At 56.5% G+C, this 19046-nt stretch overlaps 7 protein-coding genes across 7 annotated transcripts; 4 read left to right on the top strand and 3 right to left on the bottom strand.

The window, feature by feature from the left end:
• Window positions 1-4588: 4588 nt before the first annotated feature.
• DCS_05650 (uncharacterized protein) lies at window positions 4589-5140 on the bottom strand (the record flags this gene model as incomplete). Its single annotated transcript, XM_040802952.1, has 1 exon — window positions 4589-5140. One exon carries the CDS (start codon window positions 5138-5140, stop codon window positions 4589-4591), a length of 552 nt encoding a protein of 183 aa, XP_040657985.1.
• A 2149-nt stretch (window positions 5141-7289) lies between these two features.
• DCS_05651 (uncharacterized protein) lies at window positions 7290-7998 on the top strand (the record flags this gene model as incomplete). The annotated part of the gene is made up of 2 exons (XM_040802953.1): window positions 7290-7907; window positions 7966-7998. 2 exons carry the CDS (start codon window positions 7290-7292, stop codon window positions 7996-7998), a joined length of 651 nt encoding a protein of 216 aa, XP_040657986.1.
• Window positions 7999-8739: 741 nt separating this feature from the next.
• On the top strand, window positions 8740-9414 carry DCS_05652 (uncharacterized protein; the record flags this gene model as incomplete). Its single annotated transcript, XM_040802954.1, has 1 exon — window positions 8740-9414. The coding sequence occupies one exon, from the start codon at window positions 8740-8742 to the stop codon at window positions 9412-9414; it is 675 nt and encodes a 224-aa protein (XP_040657987.1).
• A 705-nt stretch (window positions 9415-10119) lies between these two features.
• Window positions 10120-10482, bottom strand: DCS_05653 (uncharacterized protein; the record flags this gene model as incomplete). The annotated part of the gene is made up of 1 exon (XM_040802955.1): window positions 10120-10482. One exon carries the CDS (start codon window positions 10480-10482, stop codon window positions 10120-10122), a length of 363 nt encoding a protein of 120 aa, XP_040657988.1.
• A 676-nt stretch (window positions 10483-11158) lies between these two features.
• On the top strand, window positions 11159-12046 carry DCS_05654 (uncharacterized protein; the record flags this gene model as incomplete). Its single annotated transcript, XM_040802956.1, has 1 exon — window positions 11159-12046. One exon carries the CDS (start codon window positions 11159-11161, stop codon window positions 12044-12046), a length of 888 nt encoding a protein of 295 aa, XP_040657989.1.
• Window positions 12047-12419: 373 nt separating this feature from the next.
• On the bottom strand, window positions 12420-14038 carry DCS_05655 (Annexin; the record flags this gene model as incomplete). The annotated part of the gene is made up of 3 exons (XM_040802957.1): window positions 12420-12701; window positions 12798-13900; window positions 13999-14038. The coding sequence occupies 3 exons, from the start codon at window positions 14036-14038 to the stop codon at window positions 12420-12422; spliced, it is 1425 nt and encodes a 474-aa protein (XP_040657990.1).
• A 3717-nt stretch (window positions 14039-17755) lies between these two features.
• Window positions 17756-18388, top strand: DCS_05656 (uncharacterized protein; the record flags this gene model as incomplete). The annotated part of the gene is made up of 1 exon (XM_040802958.1): window positions 17756-18388. One exon carries the CDS (start codon window positions 17756-17758, stop codon window positions 18386-18388), a length of 633 nt encoding a protein of 210 aa, XP_040657991.1.
• Window positions 18389-19046: the final 658 nt, after the last annotated feature.

Consider the following 19046-nt stretch of genomic DNA (forward strand, 5'->3'; position numbering starts at 1 on the left):
ACAAGCTTTCCCGAGTATTACTCCATAGACGTACTCAAATACTCGAAAGTAAGTATACCCGCAACTGCGCGAGTAAGTGCTGTAAGTAAGCACATGTGCTTGTACGGAGTACAACATCTACAGTACTCCGTTCATCCTAGGGGTATTGGCCGTATTACGTACTCCGTAGATGCTCCGTGCTATTGTAGAAACCCGCGTCATGCCAGTATAATAATTAATACTATAAGTAGTAATACAACTACTGTATGTGGGTACGAGCACTCAAGTCCAAGTACGTAGTTGTACATTAATCCTTACTGTACTGTACACAACCGCTCCGTTCTTGCACTCAACCTTGGGGATTCCATATAAAAGGTGACATTTCCTCTCAATAGTCCGTCTCCCTTGAATACATTTGCATCTCTTCCTCTCGTTGAACACAAAAGCCATATATTGTTGGCACCGCTTTTTCAATCATAATGAGGGCAGTACTCCTATTATCGATCATTTCGCCAGCCCTTGGAGTTGCAGCAAGCTCAAACGAACTTGACTGTACCGGAAACCCCCATGACGATGACTTTGTTTCCGATTGGAAGTGGTTTAATAGTATGCAGAGGCAGCCAGAGGCTTGGTGCAAGTACGAGAGCGCTTGCGGTCGATGGCAGCCCGAAAAAATGTGCCCTGGTCAGATCTATTCTTGCAGGCTGCCGCCTTATTGTGTCAATGACAATACAGGGCCTGAATGCCAGGTCCCGGTTGGATGCCCTGTCTTTGGAGCGGCAGGAAATTCGGATCAACTCGACTGCAATGGAAATCCGTACGATATTGATTACAAGAGACCGGGGTTTTTCCAGAGAGGGATATTCGAGCCTAACCAATCGCTAAGGTGGTGTAGGTACGAGAGAGCTTGCAATAGGTATCAATCTAGTCATGCCTGTCCGAGCGAGGTTCGCGAATGTTCGCGCAACGAAAACTGCTTAAAGGGCGACATGGAGCCTGAATGTCGGCTCCCCGCTCACTGCTATCACCGCAGTGGCAAATAAGGGCACTTTACAAATGCGATGAACTGGATTTTATCATAAGAGGAATACAAACTACCTACAGCATGGTATTTACTTGTACTCAGCACTTCTGTCCGCATTGTGCCTGCTTGATGAACCAAGTATTGCTAGTAGGGCCTCGTTGCTACAGCAGAGAGGCAGTGATGGATTCGAAGTCAACAATTCAACTGCCAGTATACTTGTACGGCGACGCTGCCTGTAGCGTCTTGCTGAAGATGGCCATTTGCCCGCCATTGCGCCGTGGTGCCAAAATGTGCATCGGACGGAGGCGGCGGTAGTCTTGTTTACTGGAGTCCAGCATCTGTCGCCCCGGGGGGACTCGGTACTATTATTACTGATATCGTTTATGAAACATGCCTGTGCTTGTCAAGGATTTCGTCTAGAATACTCCATACTAGGCGCAAGTACGCCGTAGTTACTCCGTACGGTGATTTTGGCGCTACGAGTACGGAGTTCACATACGATTATGACATTGAATTATTACTCGCACAGAGTGCTCCGTACTTAAGGACACTGTAAGTATTAGTATTACGGTACTATAATAAAACCCCCAACCAGGCCAGTGTATTGGCGTGTATTAATACTTGAACAAGTACTCCGTACGGAGTGCTTGCATTCAAGCTCGGACATTCGTCATGTGTTTCTCTAGGCGGATTCTATATAAAATGTAATATTTCCTGTCGACAGTACCAAGGAAGGCAGGCACAGTCATTCTCCCTCGAATTTATTTGCGTCTCTTCTCGCCAAGAAAAGGTATTTATTGTTGGTACAACTTAGCCAATTATAATGAGGGCAGTACCCCTACTATCGATTATTTCGCCTGCTCTTGGGATTGCAGCAAACTTAAGCGAACCTAACTGTTCGGGAAACCCTTATGAAGATAGCTTTATTTTTGGATCGAGATGGAGTTCTAGTTTTCCGAGACAGCTAGAGGCTTGGTGCAAGCATGAGAGAGCTTGCGATCGCTGGCAGCCCGAAAATATGTGCCCTGGTCAGATCTATCCTTGCAGGCTGCCGCCTTATTGCGTTAATAACAATACAGGGCCTGAATGCCAGGTCCCGGTTGGATGCCCCGTCTTTGGAGCGGCGGCACGAAATTCGGATCAACTCGACTGCAATGGAAATCTATACGATATAGATTACAAGACACCGGGGTTTTTCCAGATAGGGATATTTCAGCCAACACAATCGCTAAGGTGGTGCAAGTACGAGAGAGCTTGCAACAGGTATCAATCTCAATATGCCTGTCCGAGCCAGGATGGAGAATGTTCGCGCCCGGGCGACTGCTTTAAGGGCAGTTTGGAGCCTCACTGTCAGCTCCCCGATAAATGCTATCAGCGCAACAGCAAATAAGGGCAATTCTACCGATAAAATAAAATAGATTTCATAAATTATAATAAAAATACACAACACTACTTACTTGCTCAATATGATGCTTACTTGTACTTCTATCCGTATTGTGCTCTCATAATTCCAAATTGCTAGTAGGACCCCCGTTGCAATAGAAATAAGGCAGCCAGTAACGGATTCGAAATCATCAAATCAACTGATAATGCCGCACTGCTGCTTGTAGTATCCTGCTGGAGTTGGCCGCTGTATTCCCCCCCGTGCTACTCCTTGTTATCTAGTGCGCGTAGCCTCGGACGTATCCTCGATTCGCCATTACGTTATTGTACCAAGTGCATCGGACGGAGGCGGCGGTGGTCTTGTTCACTGCAGTCCAGCATCTGTCGCCACGGGGGGACTGAGCACTACTGATAACGTTTATGAAACATGCCTATGCTTGTCAAGGATTTCGTCTTTCGGTGGTTACGGTTAAGTGAGCACCTATCTGTACTCCGCTCCGTACGGTGTGCGAGTAATAATCAATGTCATAATCGTACGTGAACTCCGTACTTGTAGCGCCAAACGTACTGCACTGATGGAGTACAGTATTAGTTGCACCTAGTCTTCTCGGACCAGTGAGCGTCCAATACTGGTTGGCTAAATTCCCTTCTCCTTGTCAATTAGTACCTTGAATATTAAATAATTTGTTATATCAGTACGAATTCGATTCGTTGTACGTAAGTAAGTACGGGGTTTACAGTACAAGTAATTATCTTGCATATACGTACTTGCAGCAGCACCTCGGTGTACACCTATCTATATGTACTTACTTGAGCACTGCCTCCTAATTACTATACAACTTGTACTTATATGTACAGTACAAGAAGTCCTGAGTATTACTCCATAGGTGTAAGCACAGTACGGAGTGCTTGCACTCATGCTCGGACATTCGTTCTGTGTTTCTCTAAGCGGATTCTACTTATATAAAGCGTGATGTTTCCTGTCGACGGTACCAAGGAAGGTAGGTACAGTTATTCTCCCTTGGTACAACTTGGCCAATTATAATGAGGGCAGTACTCCTGTTATCGATTATTTCGCCTGCCCTTGGGATTGCAGCAAGCTTAAGCGAACCTGACTGTACGGGAAACCCTTATGACGATAGCGTCATTCCCGGATCGAAATGGTTCTACACTACGCCGAGGCAGCCAGAGGCTTGGTGCAAGCACGAGAGAGCTTGCGATCGATGGCAGTCCGAAGCAATGTGCCCAGGCCGGACCTATCCTTGCAGGCTGCCGCCTTATTGCGTTAATGACAATACAGGACCTGAATGCCAGGTCCCTGTTGGATGCCCCGTCTTTGGAGCGGCAGGAAATTCGGATTAACTCGACTGCAATGGAAATCCATACGATATTGATTACAAGAGACCGGGGTTTTTTCCAGAGAGGGATATTCGAGCCTAACCAATCGCCAAGGTGGTGCAAGTACGAGAGAGCCTGCGATAGGTATCAATCTAGTCATGCCTGTCCGAATCTGGGTCGAGAATGTTCGCGCCCGGGCGACTGCTTCAAGGGCAGTTGGGCGCCTCACTGTCAGCTCCCCAATAAATGCTATCAGCGCAGCAGCAAATATTAAGGGTAACTCTACCGATACGATAAACCGGGTTTTATAAACTATGATGAAAATATATAATACTACTTGCTCAATACGGCACTTACTTGTACTTCTACCCGCATTGTACCCTTATAATTTATTATTGCTAGCTGGACCTCCCTGGCGATAGAAAAACGGCAAGTGACGGATTCGAAATTTTAAATCAACTACCAATACCAATATACCGCGACGGTGTAGAGTTGGCCGCTGTATTCCCCCCCCCCCGTGCTACTCTATGTCATCTCGTGCGCGTACCCTCGGACGTATCCTCGATTTGCCATTGCGTCACTGTGCCAAGTGCATCGGACGGAGTCGACGGTGGTCTTGTTGGTTCCAGTTCAGACAGCTGTAGCCAGGGGACCGAGCACTGTTACTGATTATGAGTACTGTCTTGGTGGAACCCGTGTGTGTGCTTGTATTTCGTGCGACGAGAGATATAAAACCGACTAGCTAATTCGAAAACAAGACGAAATCATGCAAAGCATCGACGAGGCAACGGGCAGGAACCGATAGCATGGAAGCATGGCCATCCTTATGAGGCTCGGCAAATCGTCTGGACTGGCCATGGTGGTCTAGTCAAACCTCGGCCCGCGCTCGACCAATTCCACCGGCTGATCAAGATCAACATAGCCGCCGTCTCGCTTGCCAAAGGTCCGGACGGCCGCATAGTAAGTGTCTGCGAGGCGACGGCACTGATAGCCCTTCCAGAAATGCCACCCGGAGAACTGAGAGCAGTACTTGTACAAGTCTTTCTTGAAAACATCGTCAATCTTCTTCCTCATGGCGCTCGTGAAGCGCTTCTGGTCTCTGCAGTTTCTGTATCCAAAGTCATGACGTTGACAGCTAGGGATGAAGTTGAAGCTGATGGGCTTGTCGGGCGCCATGGTGCAGCCGTCCGAGGCCCAGCTGCACTGGGACGGGTCCCTGGCCTTGCGCGCTTCGAGGAATGCTCCGATGGGAACGGAAAAGAGGAGGGTGTCGGTGGCGGCTACGCTGCAGTTTGTGGCACGGCTCTCGAGAGAAGAGCGCGCGACAACCTCTGGCATCTCGTTGACATTGGTGGTGGGAAGCGCGTTGGCGAAAGCAACGAGTGTTGCGACGGCGTAGGCGACGATGGATTTCATATCGGCGATTCTATCAAGCGTTGTGGTGAGTTTGAAGAATGGATAGTTGTATGAGAGTGTGTACCGTTGATGCTGGCTGCAAAGAATGAAGCAGGACACAAGATGAAGAGAAAGGCCCATTTTATACCTCGTCAGGCCGTCCATTGCACACGCGAATCTCGGCATGTCCTAGTTGTCCTACGACTCCTTTCAAGGGGCTGTGCAGAGACGAATGCACACGTGTGAACTAGGGAATGGCCATACAAGACTTTCATCAAGTTGATGCCATTGTCACGCTTCTCCGTATAGAATATGGTACCATACGCACGTTGGTTGCCATGCATGCAGAGTGTCCATCTCGAGATGGCTTCCTGGAGGCGTACAAGTCGCCATCTAGCGGCCATGCAGATGAACACTGGCAATGGGGTTTCTAATTCGAGCCAACGGTGTGTCCAAAAATAGTGCAAGCCATTCGAGGTGGGCACGGTGATTTCGTATAATAGATATATATATATAGGATGCAGCCAAGACCGATGCGTGTATCGTTTGTCCCGATGGCGTAGGAGGGCAGTTGGCTACTCTTCGGTTGATATCACAATCTCATGCATCTACTCGACAGGAGGACTGTACCATGCTTGACAGGGAGCTTGCACTTTGGACGTCGTAAAGGCTACGCCGTGGATCGGAAAAGGCGTACAATAGACTCGCGTATGACGCACTTGGTATTTGCCAACTCGTTGGTTCCAACGGTAATCATCACTTGATCGGCCGTCGGCCCAACTCCACCGAAGCCCCTTTGACAGAGTCAAACGACTTACACGGTAAAGAGTACCTTGTGCCCACGGTGACTTCCGCTGCATGGACCGTTTCATCCATGTGCAGAGCGACAGTGACACTATTGGACCCTTTGCTACTGTTGTGACCCATTCGCGGCTTCCATCCATCTAGACTTGAGCGCCGCCATACAGTCGAGTTTATGGGATTCAGTCGCAGCATGGTTCGAGGCAGGCCTGAAAGCATATGCATAAATAGAAACAAAAGGGCAAAAGGGGCTCTACGTCGAAGCATAACTCCACGACCGCATCTCGCCCTAACGACGACGACCAAGAAAACAGATGCTCGTATGGAGATGCTTCTGAGCGCTAGCGAGCAAGACGTACGAAGAACAACGGCAAGTTCCGGTTTATCGAGCACATGGCGGCTCAGCCTCATTCCTCGGTGTTCCAACGGAGCACACGCGATCAGCTTGAACACTGCTGTGGAGCACGGATCCGGCGTGGTCACTGGTAACGGTCAAATAGGCGTAAACTGGTACTCGGAAGGTTAAATTTTCACTTTGGAGGCGTTGGTGCGAGCGCTCCTCCTATACGTTCAGGGGTCGAGACCTTGTGTGCGGCAACGCCATGATGCTGCTAGCTCCGGCAGTCGGAACACGGGAGAATTAGCGGAACACGGGAGAATTAGACTTGAACGACTGGACACCTGGGACAGTCAAGCAACACATACATGCATGTACGGGTGAAGGGGTGGTGGGAAACCCATTGATTAAACCGTCGATCAAGTAAGGGACACGCGGAGAGCAGAGCGGTAGATGGAGCATCGAGTATGCTGCCATGAACCACACGGCACAGGTAGAAACAAGCCCAGAAACAAGAAGCCCATCTCCCTCCTCGCGGCCGTCCTCGGCATCAATGGTGATTTGCAAAAGGAAATGTCTCATCGGGGGCCGTTGGGCCAACAGCAAGCTACCCTACGACGCCACTTGGTGACTGACGAGAAGAGAGCAAACGTCAATCCGGCTGGAACAAGGCAAGGTAGGTGGAACAACCCGTGAGGCTTTTGCCAACCCACCGTCGTCATTTATTGTTGCAAGGGACGGTAATTTACTCTACGGGTTAGTCCACGGGGCTGAGCACCCGAGTTGCCATCTTGGTCCGGCCAGCCCTCTCGATGGATGATTTCCACGGACGGAGGCTCAGGGTTGCAACGACGACGGAAACGAAACGAGCTGGGCCGCCAAGTAATATATGTAGACGCCCGCCCCGTTGCCGTTGCCCGTCGTCCCCGAGGCAGAGAGGTGGCAGCTCCGAGACTCCCACACCCAGATAGCAGTAACCACCTATCAATACTCGGCCCCTGCTCGACCCTTCCCCTCTTTCTCTCTTGAACAATGCTGTCGACCTCGACGGTCAACGGGATGGCGGCCGTCACTCGACGCCGCCACCTCCCCTCCGACTGCTTTCTCCCAGCACTTGGCCACCTCGCCGTCTTCCTCCTCCTCGCCATGCCGGCGGCGGCGGCCCAGGCCGAGGGAACGCAGTCTCTCTCGTCGGCAAAAGACTTTAGCTCCCTCCGGCCGTGCGCCAAGTCCTGCTTTTGGAGGACCAACTTCCAGACGCGGACGTATGACTACCTGGGCTCAACGCTCAAGTGCGAGCTCACGACGACGGAATTCCAGACCATCTCGGTGGCCATGAACGGCTGCTACTGCCGGACCGACCTTCAAGCCAATGCGTACCAGAGCCTGTCGCGATGCGTCTCCCGATTCTGCAGCGGGAACTCGAATGATTTATCCAGCGCGGCGAGCATATACAGCAGCTACTGCACGTCCAACGGATTCATAGCCAACAACGAGGCCGCCGCGACCGGCGCAGGGGACCAGGGCGGCGCGGATGACGGCCAGGGCGGGAGCGGGTCACCGCAGAAGACGGGCGGAGGGGGCGACTCGAACTCTGGTGCGGAGATGGGATCGGCGGGGAGAGGAATGCTCGTCATCGGACTGTGCCTGGTGAGTTGTGCCATGGCGGCCCTCGAAGCGGATGGCATCGCTGACGGATGACCAACAGGCTCTGTTTGGCCGGCTCGACGTGTCCTGGTGATGTCATGGCAGGGTCGCGAAGTGGTGCGGTGTGGTATGGTGGTTGGACGCGGAGCCCCGTCATCTGTCGGCACTCGAGCGGCTCTTGTTCAAACGTATGCCCGCCCGCACCTTGTCGAGTTCGTTGCGCCGCGACGGCGGAAGAGGCCTCGACTCGTGCCGTGCCGTGCTCCCATCTCTCCGTCTCCGTCGAGGGTTGTTCGATGCCGTACTCTTGTTGATAGTCGGCCGGATCTCGTCCGCCTGATGTGAAGATACTCCTCATCGCCATCATCGACCGCCTGTTTCGCACATCGTCTCGTCCGACTCTCGACGTGAATCTGCTGTGCCGACGCGAGTGGTGCCTGCATGTGATGACATGTACGGAGTAGATGCAGCAGCATACACTGCTGCTGCTTCTCGGTATTGCCTTGGAACATGCCGATGCACGGCACTATCGCGAACTCGACCGACATGTAGGGTTGAAGAGCAGTAAGGTGTCACAGCCGTGCAACTGCGCTGGCTGGGCCTGTGAACAACGAGCACCATGGTATCGATATCACCATCATGAACAAGGAAGTGCAAGAAACAGTAGGGAGTAATTACTCCAAAGTCTCGATCCCCAAGTACATGGCCCTCGCCCAGTCCCTATTATGTAAGCAAACACGACCAAGTGTGTTGACTGTTCTGCACCATCATCCATCCACCCATCCAGCCAGCCCTCCGTCCATGCCGCCCAAACCATCGCCAGGCCAGGTTCAAGATGAGCTCGGTCCACGGCGCAGATGAGTTCCCAGAGGACTGCCTCCCACCCGAGAGAGACTACCCCTCCCGCGATGCCCTGTTCGCGTCCATCAACGCTTGGGCTGCCCCGCGAGGCTACGCCTTCACCACCGGAAGGTCGACAAAGGAAAAGTCGGGCAAGCAAACGGTGACGTTTTCCTGCGATCGTGCCGTCCGTCCGTCGAGGCCTGCCGACGACCCTCAGCGGCGGCGGCGGCGGCGTACCACCACGCGAGGCACCGGCTGTCACTTCTCCGTTCTTGCCAAGGAGAGCCTGGATCGCACTCGATGGTCCCTCAAACACCGTCCGGGCACGCAGTCCTCGACGCACAATCACGCGCCGAGCCGGTCCACGGCGGCGCATCCGGTGCATCGAGCCCTGTCCTCGAAGGATCAGGTCGTCATCGACACCCTCACCAACGTTGGCCTGAAGCCGAAGGAGATCACGGCCTACCTGCGGCAAAACTCGACGTCGGCCGCCTCGCGGCAAGACATATACAACTGCATCGCGAAGAGCAGACGAAAAGCAATCGAAAGGGCGTCACGCGAGGCAGACCATCCACCGAGCACCGACACTCTCGAGCGGGAAGCTGGCGTGCCCGAGATAAACGCGTTCGTCCCTGCCGGCGATCAAGAAATGGAGCAAACGACATGACAGGGGGTGGTGGGGGACCTCGACGATGGCGCCGGCGAGATTCGACACCTGCTTCGGCCTCGAGCACGCGCCGGCGCGGTGGCTCCGAGTGCGCGTGCGATTTGGAACGTGGCCCATCCCGCGCCCTCTCGGCTCCGGCCAACTCTCCGAGGCTGCGGGAGCCGAGCTTGGGGACCAACGGCACGGCGGCGCCTGTCCAATGTCCGGCCACCCGAGCGAGGCGAAACAAGGCTCGAGGCAGGCCGGCGCAGGCCAGCAGCTCGAGGGGCACAGGCTCACGGAGCTTGAACTCGGTCGGAACACGGAACCTTGATTTTTTGTCATTGAAGCAAGGCAAGCTCGCGACTTGGCCATACGCTAGGGCACAGATGAGCTTCCTCGTCACACGAACACGGTGGACGTGACGGTGGCGAGCACCGCCGGACAGGCGCAGACGAAGCCGGTGCTGTCGGTGAATAGCAGCGTAGGGTTTGAACTCGTCGAGCTCGTCGTCGACGTCGTGCTGGCGGCATCGTCGACGACGACACCGCCAAAGGCGGCGGCTGGACGAGTGGTGCCCGTGGAGGCGGCGGCACCCGATTGGTAGGCGGCGAGCGTGTCCGACGCCGGGTTGATGACGCCGACCATGCCGAATTGGCAGTGCGAGCCCACGGCGCAGTAGAAAAAGATGGGGTTGGTGTTGTTTATCGTCACCAGGAAGGATTTCTATCTCCAGGTTAGCGCCCGGCCCTTGCTCGCCGTCGGACGGGAAGCGGACGACGAAGGAGGTGGGATGGGGTCGATCGTGGTACTCGCATTCGCCGTTAAGAAGCCAGAATAGAAGCCGCCGCTGCTGTCGGGCGTGCAGGGGCCGTTGAAGGGTCCCGAGGTGACGCTGTGGGCGCCGTTGAAGTGGAACTGGACGACGTCGCCCACATCCGCCTGGACGGAATTGGGGCTGTAGGTGAAGCCGGCCGAGCCGACCTCGACCAGGACCGTCTTGGCCAAGGCGCCCGAGGAGAGCAAGGGGAGGATGACGGCCCAGGGTGTGGTGCGGCGTGAGGGCAAGGCGAGGAGAGAGTGCAACATGATGCCGGTTGGTGCTTGGAGAGAGGCAGGGTTCCCTCAATGGTGGGTCATGATGGTCATGGCAAGGGAAGAATGAATCCGACATGCGGATGGATACGTAGAGGTATAAATACGAAGAAGAAGAATGAGAATAAAAACGAGAATAAGAAAGAGAATAAGAAACAGACCAAAAGCTTGTCGAGCTGTCGCCACGTATCAGAGACGAGCCATCTCGTCGGCTGCTCGAGAGCCCCCTCGCCTCACACTCTACCCCGGCTGCTGCACGATGCACCAGGAGATGGGAGGCTTGCGGCAGCGACCGGGTTTGCCTCTAGCTGCGAACTGCAGTTGCACGTACGGTATCATGTGCGTGATATGGTGTGCCAATATTATCGGGAATCGGCTCATCGGGGGCGTCAGAGAACGAAGCTAGACTGCATATGCCTGTGGTAGGGCTGACAGCTCGAATTATAGTCTGCATTGTGTCCCAGTAAGGAGGGAAGACGCAACCCAAGCGACTGGAAGAAAAAGCTTATCGAGACCATGCCTTTCCGGATTCGAACAGCTATCGCATGCACTGGCATCGTCGGTCAATCAGTCAACCGCACTGCCATGACGGGCGAGATGGTTTGTTACTGGTCGGCGGCCGCGAGGGATCGAAGCTGCTCATCATCGCCATCGTCGCCATCGTCCATACATGGGCACCCCAGAGGAGCTCAGCCTCGCCCTCGCTCCGTTGCGCGTCGGCGACGAGCGGATCGCCTTTCGCCGTGGATCGGATCGTCATCCTGCATGCTCGTCCATGCGCGTCAACGGCAGCGCAACGGCGCTCGGCATCGTCCCGGCATCCTGCGTAGCGCGTCGACGACGAACAAGAGCGCGGCCGCGTTCGATGCCACGTCCAACGCGACGGAGCCAGCGAGGGTGCCGAGTCTCTCGGCATGCCAACGACCCGGGCGGCTCGCCGACCATGGTTGCCGACCCTTCCGCCGCCGGCGTTGATTGGTCCGGCCGGGCCATTGGCCGGGCGAGCAGAGGGAGAGACGCATCCTCTCGCGACTCGGACGGTGACGAAGCGCAGGCTTTGGCGGAATCAACGACTACTGTGTTTGTAACGGATGATTGCACTTTGCAACGGATGATTGCACTTTGCATTGGTCGTCATGCCTGTCGAGAGAACATGCGCATCGTCCTGCGCGGAATTTGCCAGCAGCGTTGCGGCCATGTCGCATCGTCATTCGTCCGCCGGACGGTCTGCAGCGTAGCAGTCGAGCACCGGCGGAGGCGTGTTGGTGGATTGTCGCCACCGAGGCGCCTCTGCGTTTCAAACCGGACACCACCCGCGCACACCGTGCACGCCACTCTTGGTCTCGCAGCAGCCGACTATGGAATCCACCGGATGCGAAGCCAACGACAGTCGGCCCCCCCGTGCATGCCCGACAAGGGTCAAGGGAAGAAAGCAACGGCCCGTATCCGCCGACTCGGTGCTCGAGCTCTCCTCTCCCGCGGCCAAGCTGGAACGCGGTCCATCACATCGACGTACCCGCCTGGGCCAACGGCAACGACGCGGCCGGGAAAGGCTTGAAAGCAGAGCGTTGGCCTCGGAGAAACCCAAGGCGACTTGAGCGTCACCCGGCGTCGGCCCCGCGCCTATCTCGTAGCTCTCCGAGAGCATCGTTCAACCTTGACCCCTTCCGGCTGCCGGCTCGAGCCCGTCGCCAGCTGCCCAGGTGCTCCGTTGCGATGGAGCGGGCGTGCGCTCGAGAGGAGGGACGTCAACAACGGTTCATGCAGCATGTCGGGCGAACAACCGGTCCTTGCTCGAGGCGGCATCGCGCTGGTTCGGTTGTGCCAGCCCACGACGGTCCTGGAGCGCGGCCGACGACGCCCCATCCATCCATGGCCGCACGGCCCCCTCGCCCTCTCGCCGACGGCCATTCGTCCGAAAGGCCTGCCATCTACTCTCCAACGCAGGCCAGCATAAGGTTCTTGTAGTCGCCCGACGTCTCGCTCCTGATGCGGCTCGAGAGGCTCGTGCGGTACTTTTGCTGGTAGGCGCCCTTGACGTTGGCGAGGAAGCTCCGGTCCCAGTGGAAGCGCACGACGCGGGAGACGAGCAGGTTGTCGTTGGTGCCCATGCCGGCCATGGCCTCCTCGAGGAGCGTCGCGGCGTGCATGTACTTGTCGACGGCGTGGTTGAGCTGGAAGAGGAGGGCATCCTCCATGTGGCCGGAAAACTCCTGCGGCGTGCGTGAGCAAGCGAGCGGCGCGTGGAGCGGGAGGTGGGGGCAGGGGCAGGGGGCAGGGGGAGGGGGGAGGGGGGGGGGGGAAGGTACCGATTTGATGACTTTGTCGAGGTCGCGGTTGAACTTTTGCCTGTACGTGTGGGCAATGGCCCGCAGCTGGTTGTCGTTTCGGTGCGAGAAGATGCTGCAGACGAGGATCTCGTCGGTGCCCGTCTTGCCCTCGGTGGCCTTGTAGATCTGCATGACGTCGTCGTCGACCTGCTGCGGAATCACCGGCGCCGCGTCCTCGGCGCGGTTGGCCGACAGGACCATGAGGAAGTGGCGCTCCGTCTTCATGCTGAGGTCGCCCTTGACGTCCTCCTCGAGGCTCTTGTGGAAGGTGGACCGGTAGGCGCTCTTGATGGCCTTGATGTCGGCGTTGGACCTCGAGAGCAGGACGTCGTTGAGGACGAGCTCCTTGGTGCCGGGCCCGGCCATGGCGTCGAAGAGGTTGTGCACGTCGGCGAGGAGGGGCCCGCGGGCGAGCTGGACGAGGCCAAACTCGAACCAGCTGCTCGTCTCGCTCTTGATGTCCTTGACGAGGTTGCGCCTGAAGTTGCGATCAAAGGCGTTCCGGATCACGTCCACCTGAAGCGGGTCCTTGCTGGAGAGGACCTTGATGAGCATCGCCTCGTCGGTGCCGAAGCCCTTCATGGCGGTCCGCAGCGCCTGCGCGTCCGACGTGCCGTCCCACTGGATCACCTGGGGCGCGCCGTAGCCGAGGGACGGCGGCGTCGGCGGCACGGGGGGGCCGTACTGCTGCGGCGGCTGCTGGTGAGCCGGGGGCGCACCGTAGGGCGCGCCGTACTGGCCCGGCGGCGGCTGCTGACCGTAGGCCTGCTGCGGCGGAGGAGGAGCACCGTACGGCTGCTGCTGCGGCGGCGGCGGCTGGCCGTACGGAGGAGCGCCGTACTGGCCGGCCGGAGGCTGCTGCTGGTAGTACCCTCCCTGCGGCGGCGCCCCTTGCTGGGGCGGGTACTGGCCGGCCGGGGGGGGATACTGGCCACCCTGGGGAGGATACTGGCCGCCTTGGGGGGGGTACTGGCCGCCTTGGGGGGGATACTGGCCGCCTTGGGGAGGGTAGTTACCCTGCGGAGGATACTGGCCACCCGGGGGGGGATGCTGTCCGTACCCTTGCTGGGGGGGGGGCGGTTCTGGCACGAGGAGGAAGGAATGTCAGCCAGGTTCCCGACGGCGAGGAGGACACAGGAACGAGCTCGGGCACGGCCAAGGGGGCGGGGTAATAACTGACGACCGTATTGCTGCTGCTGGCCGTAGCCTTGGTACGACATGGTGAGGCAAGGATGAGATTCGAGCCGACGGGCGAAGGGTGCGTGTCGGGGGAAGACGAGGTCCGACGTCGAGGAAGTCGGAGGGCGTGGACGGACGATGGCAAGGTAGTCTGCCGGTTGGGAAGGGAAGACAAGTAGACGACGACTGCTGGTTGGGAAGAGACGACGAGTAGACGACGACTGCTCCCTCGAGCCTTGCACGGTAACCGAGGGACGGAGAAAGAGGGACGGACGGTCGCTGGTAGGTTAGGTGAGCGGTATGCGTGTTCCGTGCCAAGAGGGCCCGCAGAGTACGAGCTGACGCGGGTGGCAACGGGCTTGATATGTGGGTGGGAGTGGGAGGGATGGGATGGAGTGGCGTTGAAGGTTTTTTGACGTCCTCCTTTCTGCCTGCTGACCCCTCCAGGAACGAGGGGCTCCGAGGAGGTGGAGGAGGAGGCTGAGGAGGGTCCTCGTCCCCCACCAAGGCGGGGAGCGACTGAGCGAGCACAGTACAGTACAGTGCATGACAGTGTGCATGTACAAGCGCATGTAGCGGAGCAGCCGGTGTACTTGACAGCACGAGTAAGTAAGTACACCCACTAACGATTACCAAGGACATGATACCTTTTTGCATCCCACTTCGTGGTACCTACCTAGGACTCCGTACTTGCAGTATTACTCATAGTTGTCCTTGCATGGAAGCCTGAAAGTCCCACTAATTACCTTAGTACTGTACTTGGATTTTTGGGCACCCAGCTCAGCTTCGTCGTGCAAGAACCTGTAGGTGTAAGCACACCTAAGTAATATACCACCACCAGCGAGCACTGGCGAGTGCGGGCATGAGAAAGTACCAGTACTAGGTATTAGTTGGTAGCTGGACATGTTCACGTACTTGCATGTATACTTACGACCAGGCATACTGTGTGCGGAGTACGGAGTGCAGAGTGCAGTACTGTACGGAGTGCTGCTTGTACTCTCACAAGTACACAAGCGCAGAGTACCACTAGTGGTGGTGCACTGTTTGTGCCTTGCTTAGGGCGCCATTGCGCTGCGCCCCTATCCTCGCCCCCATTTACAGCCGTTTTGTCCAAGCACATGGTGCGCCAAAGCATCTGCCCTCGCGAACTGCCAGAGTTGCGTCATGGGCCCTGAGCAAGTCTGCCTCGTAGCCGTGCAGAGGTGCATTTCGTCGAGGTCCGTACGGCATCTCGTACCTTGGGCGTGCCGCCAAGACTTTTCCTTGTCGACGTGGCAATGCCTCTCCAAGTACAGAGTACTGTACAGTATTAGTTGTTCAATACCCCGTACTTGAACTGTAGGTGTACATAATACTTGCTTGTACCAAGTAGGTAGGTAGATTGTAGTGTTGCAGTACTCCGTACAAGGACAACCAATTACGGAGTCTTACTTCGCACAGTGCAAATACAAGCTCACTTAATCCTCCGTGCAGTGTTTTGCGCACGTGTGATTGTGGGAGCCGCCGGTGATGCTACGCCCCACAGTCAGCGATCGCGTGCGATTCGCAATGCTTTTGGTGGAGAACCATACGTATTTGCACTCTGTACAGTAAGCAAGTACAGCATGGCATTCTCCGTCTCTGTTGGCTCTAATACAAGTGCTTACATACAAGTACTTACACATGAACTTGTGCTCCGTACTTGAGTGTTTGCACATGTACTTGTGCTCCGTACTTGAGTACTTGCACATGTACTTGTGCTCCGTACTTGAGTACTTGGTAGCTGCGTACTTATGTCATCCAAATTCTTGGTACAATGCCCATGTACTATCAAGTTGCACAGCAAGTACATGGCAGTCGCCGTGGCTGTGTCGAGTCGCCTGCGGCGCCGGGACAGGTGCACCAGCATCCATGTCCTTGCACTGCAACGTTTGTGTACTGTGCTGCACTTGTACTGCCTACCTCGGTACCTAGTAGTTTTTGCGATGCAATGCACCGATATAGTAGGTGTGTGTTGTACTCCAAAGGTGCACGCTTTTAGCGGCTTGCCAATACTTGCCTACCGATGTACTAGTACCTAGTAGGTATGCTTGTATCTGGTGGTCCTGGTCCTCGTACGAGATGCGAGGCAGTGCGCCCCCAGGAACCCTTGCAACCAAATGTGGTCATTCCTCCGTACACTGTACAGCACGCAAGTACCCTCACTGTACGGAGCACTTACCTGCCGCTGGCCGAGGCGTCTTGGCCGTCCAGATCGCCTCTGGCCCTTGCGCTGCGCATTTGCGGCATCGACAACTACTAGGTTAGTAGTTGTACCTGTCATCACAGTGCATCACGGCGCACCTGCAGTTGTACAAGTGCTGAACCCATGCGCTGAACCCATGCGCTCACGTACACATATTGCACCATTACATTCGCACTGCTAGGGGCGCAGGTGGAAAGTCGAAGGAGTTGCGGCTCGAGCTTTCCGTCCATGGCCATTCGTAAAGGCGATGCTCCAAAGTTCTAGGAAGTGAGGGCAGTAAGTAAGTAATTACTTGCACTCTGTTCCGTACCGAGGCAGCAAATGCCCGCTGGCCTGAGGGGGGTCCCAGGCGCCAGCGAGGCGACACTTGCACCAGCCTCTGTACTTATTGGATCGTACTACTGCTCCATCTTCTTGCAACAAAGTCGTGGACCGCACACATTTGCCAGTGCCTACTACCAAGCAAGCAGCTCGTTTTTGGGACTCACGGGTACCAACCGTAAGTAGACTTGCCCTGATGTTTTGCACGCAATTATACCAGTATTAGCAAGTGTTAATTACTGCCTACCTGCGATACGTCCTTGGGTTGTGCTTGAGAGTGCAGTACGGAGTGGCGCAGCAGTGATGCCTTTCGCCGTCCCCGCCATACCTTTGGCAGCCAACGGGATGCGGTGCGGCTGCCCAGCGACCTTGATCAGCCAAAGGACCTGATCTAACCCCCTGGTGACGGCGAAAACGACGAGAATCAGGTACTCCATACGGAGCACGGCAAAGTTTGGTACGCCGTCATTGTTTCATGCACGGTCCTTTGCTACCGGTCGCCGCCCGGACACGCATTGTTCGTTTCCTCGTCAAGAGAGGTTGGTGTCTTCCCACGGCGGCGGCACCAGTGATACCCGCACCCGCGCTCCAGGGGGTCAATCGGCATCGCCCACAGCGGCCCCACCGTCGCTAGCGGTCCGCTAAGTTGGCGCTCTCAGCGGTCGTCGTTCGTCTCGCACGGGGGGCACCAGGGCCCGGATGGGGACCAAGTACGGCGGCTGTGAACCCTGAAAGGAACAGCACATGCATCTGCTTCTGCTTGGCGCCTCCGATCCTGGCTGGCGGCCCGCCCTCGACGTTCCATCCTCCACGGGCCACTCCAGAGTCCAGCCACCGAATATTGACGACTTCCCAGCCACCAGCAGCACCAACAACACCATCACCAGGATGCGTCGCCGCGGGGAGGAAAAAGGAGCTCGTCGCCCCCGTCCTCCTTTTACTTCCTCATTCTCCTTCTCATCGTCGTCGCTCCCTCGACATCTCCGTCCTCTCTTTTCGCCCGTGTGCCAGTCACCTCCACCGCCTTGGCACGCACACCGCTCCTCCCTGCTATCGTCATCAAGCCCTTCAATTCAGCCACCGCTCTCGACCGTCGGTTGCCTGCACTGCCTGCCTCGCCTGAAGATCCCATCGTCGGCCGCAGTTGACCGCAACCGCCACCCGGTCCCGCTCCCCTCGGCCACGGTGGCAAAGAAAGTCGTCGGCGAGCAAGATGCGTCCATCCACCGCCGTCGCCGCTGCGCTATCGACGTGGCTCGCACTCGCCGCCGCGTTCCCTCGTCCCATCGCCGGACCTCGAGCGCTGCCGGGAGCAGGCGCCAAGCCAAAGTACGCCGTCGTCCCTCTCGAGCCTGCCGAGGCTCAACCCGGTCAGGGCGACCGCCCGCCTTCCGATGCCAAGGTCACCGTCGTCAAGACCGTCGTCAAGTCGATGGAGCCCGCCACCAAGACGGTTTCGAAGACCATCTCCATCCCCGTCATCGATTTGTCGCCGGAACCAACGAAAACTGTCACCGTCACCCCGTCGGAGGCTCCTTCCATCGTCCTAATCTACCCGTCCTTTTCCAATTCGACCTTGACCGTCACGGCCTCGTCCGACTCGTCCACCTCGTCCGCGGGACCGTTGACCTTGACGACGTCCGTCATGTCCGTCACGTCCCAAACAACATCATCCGCTGCGGTCTCGTCTGCGAGGGCTTACAACTCGACGACAACGTTTGTCACGTCGACCATGCACCGAGCGACATCATCCGCCACGTCCTCGTCCATCACCTACGACGATGGTCAGTGGCACACCACCTACCCCTCATGGAATGGGACGATGAACCACTACCGCAGGTCGTGATTGGACGGCACCACCATCACGGCTGCGCCGGGAGGGTAGAAAACCTGGGAGAGCACGGGAGTCCCGTGCGCGACAAAAGAAATCGACGGCGCCATCTGTACTAATCTAGTAGCAACCTGCATCGGAGTTTGGGGAAGACAAGACGAGAGGCATGTATGCGGTTGGCCAGGTTGGCAGCCGCAACGCAGACCAAGCGCTGGGATGCGTGTATACTAATTGATGGTGAGGGAACCAAAATATTTCTGCACAGATGCCCAGTTCGTCCGTGACACGTGATGGCTGTGACCTCGCTCTCTCCCCAGTCTGCCAGTGCGAGCAGCGACGGGTCGGCACCGGGAGCGCATGGCATGCGGTTCCGTATGCTCATCTTTAAGGATGCTACACATCACCGCTCGCTCTCTCTCTCCCCAGCCTGCCAGTGCGAGCAGCGACCGGTCGGCACTGGGAGCGCATGGCATGCGGTTCCGTATGCTTATCTTTAAGGATGCTACACATCACCGATGTGGCGAACCGCTCAAGGGAGGGTGAGGGTGGATGTCGAGAGGCTGGCAGCAATTGGCCAGGCCCATCATGTTCGTCACGCCGTTCGTCGCATTTTGATTCGCTTCCATGATGTGAGACATGCCCGCGGCGCACTCGTTCATCCCAGAATTCGTCG

Source organism: Drechmeria coniospora, chromosome 02 (assembly GCF_001625195.1).
Source record: "Drechmeria coniospora strain ARSEF 6962 chromosome 02, whole genome shotgun sequence".
Lineage (NCBI taxonomy): Eukaryota > Fungi > Ascomycota > Sordariomycetes > Hypocreales > Ophiocordycipitaceae > Drechmeria > Drechmeria coniospora.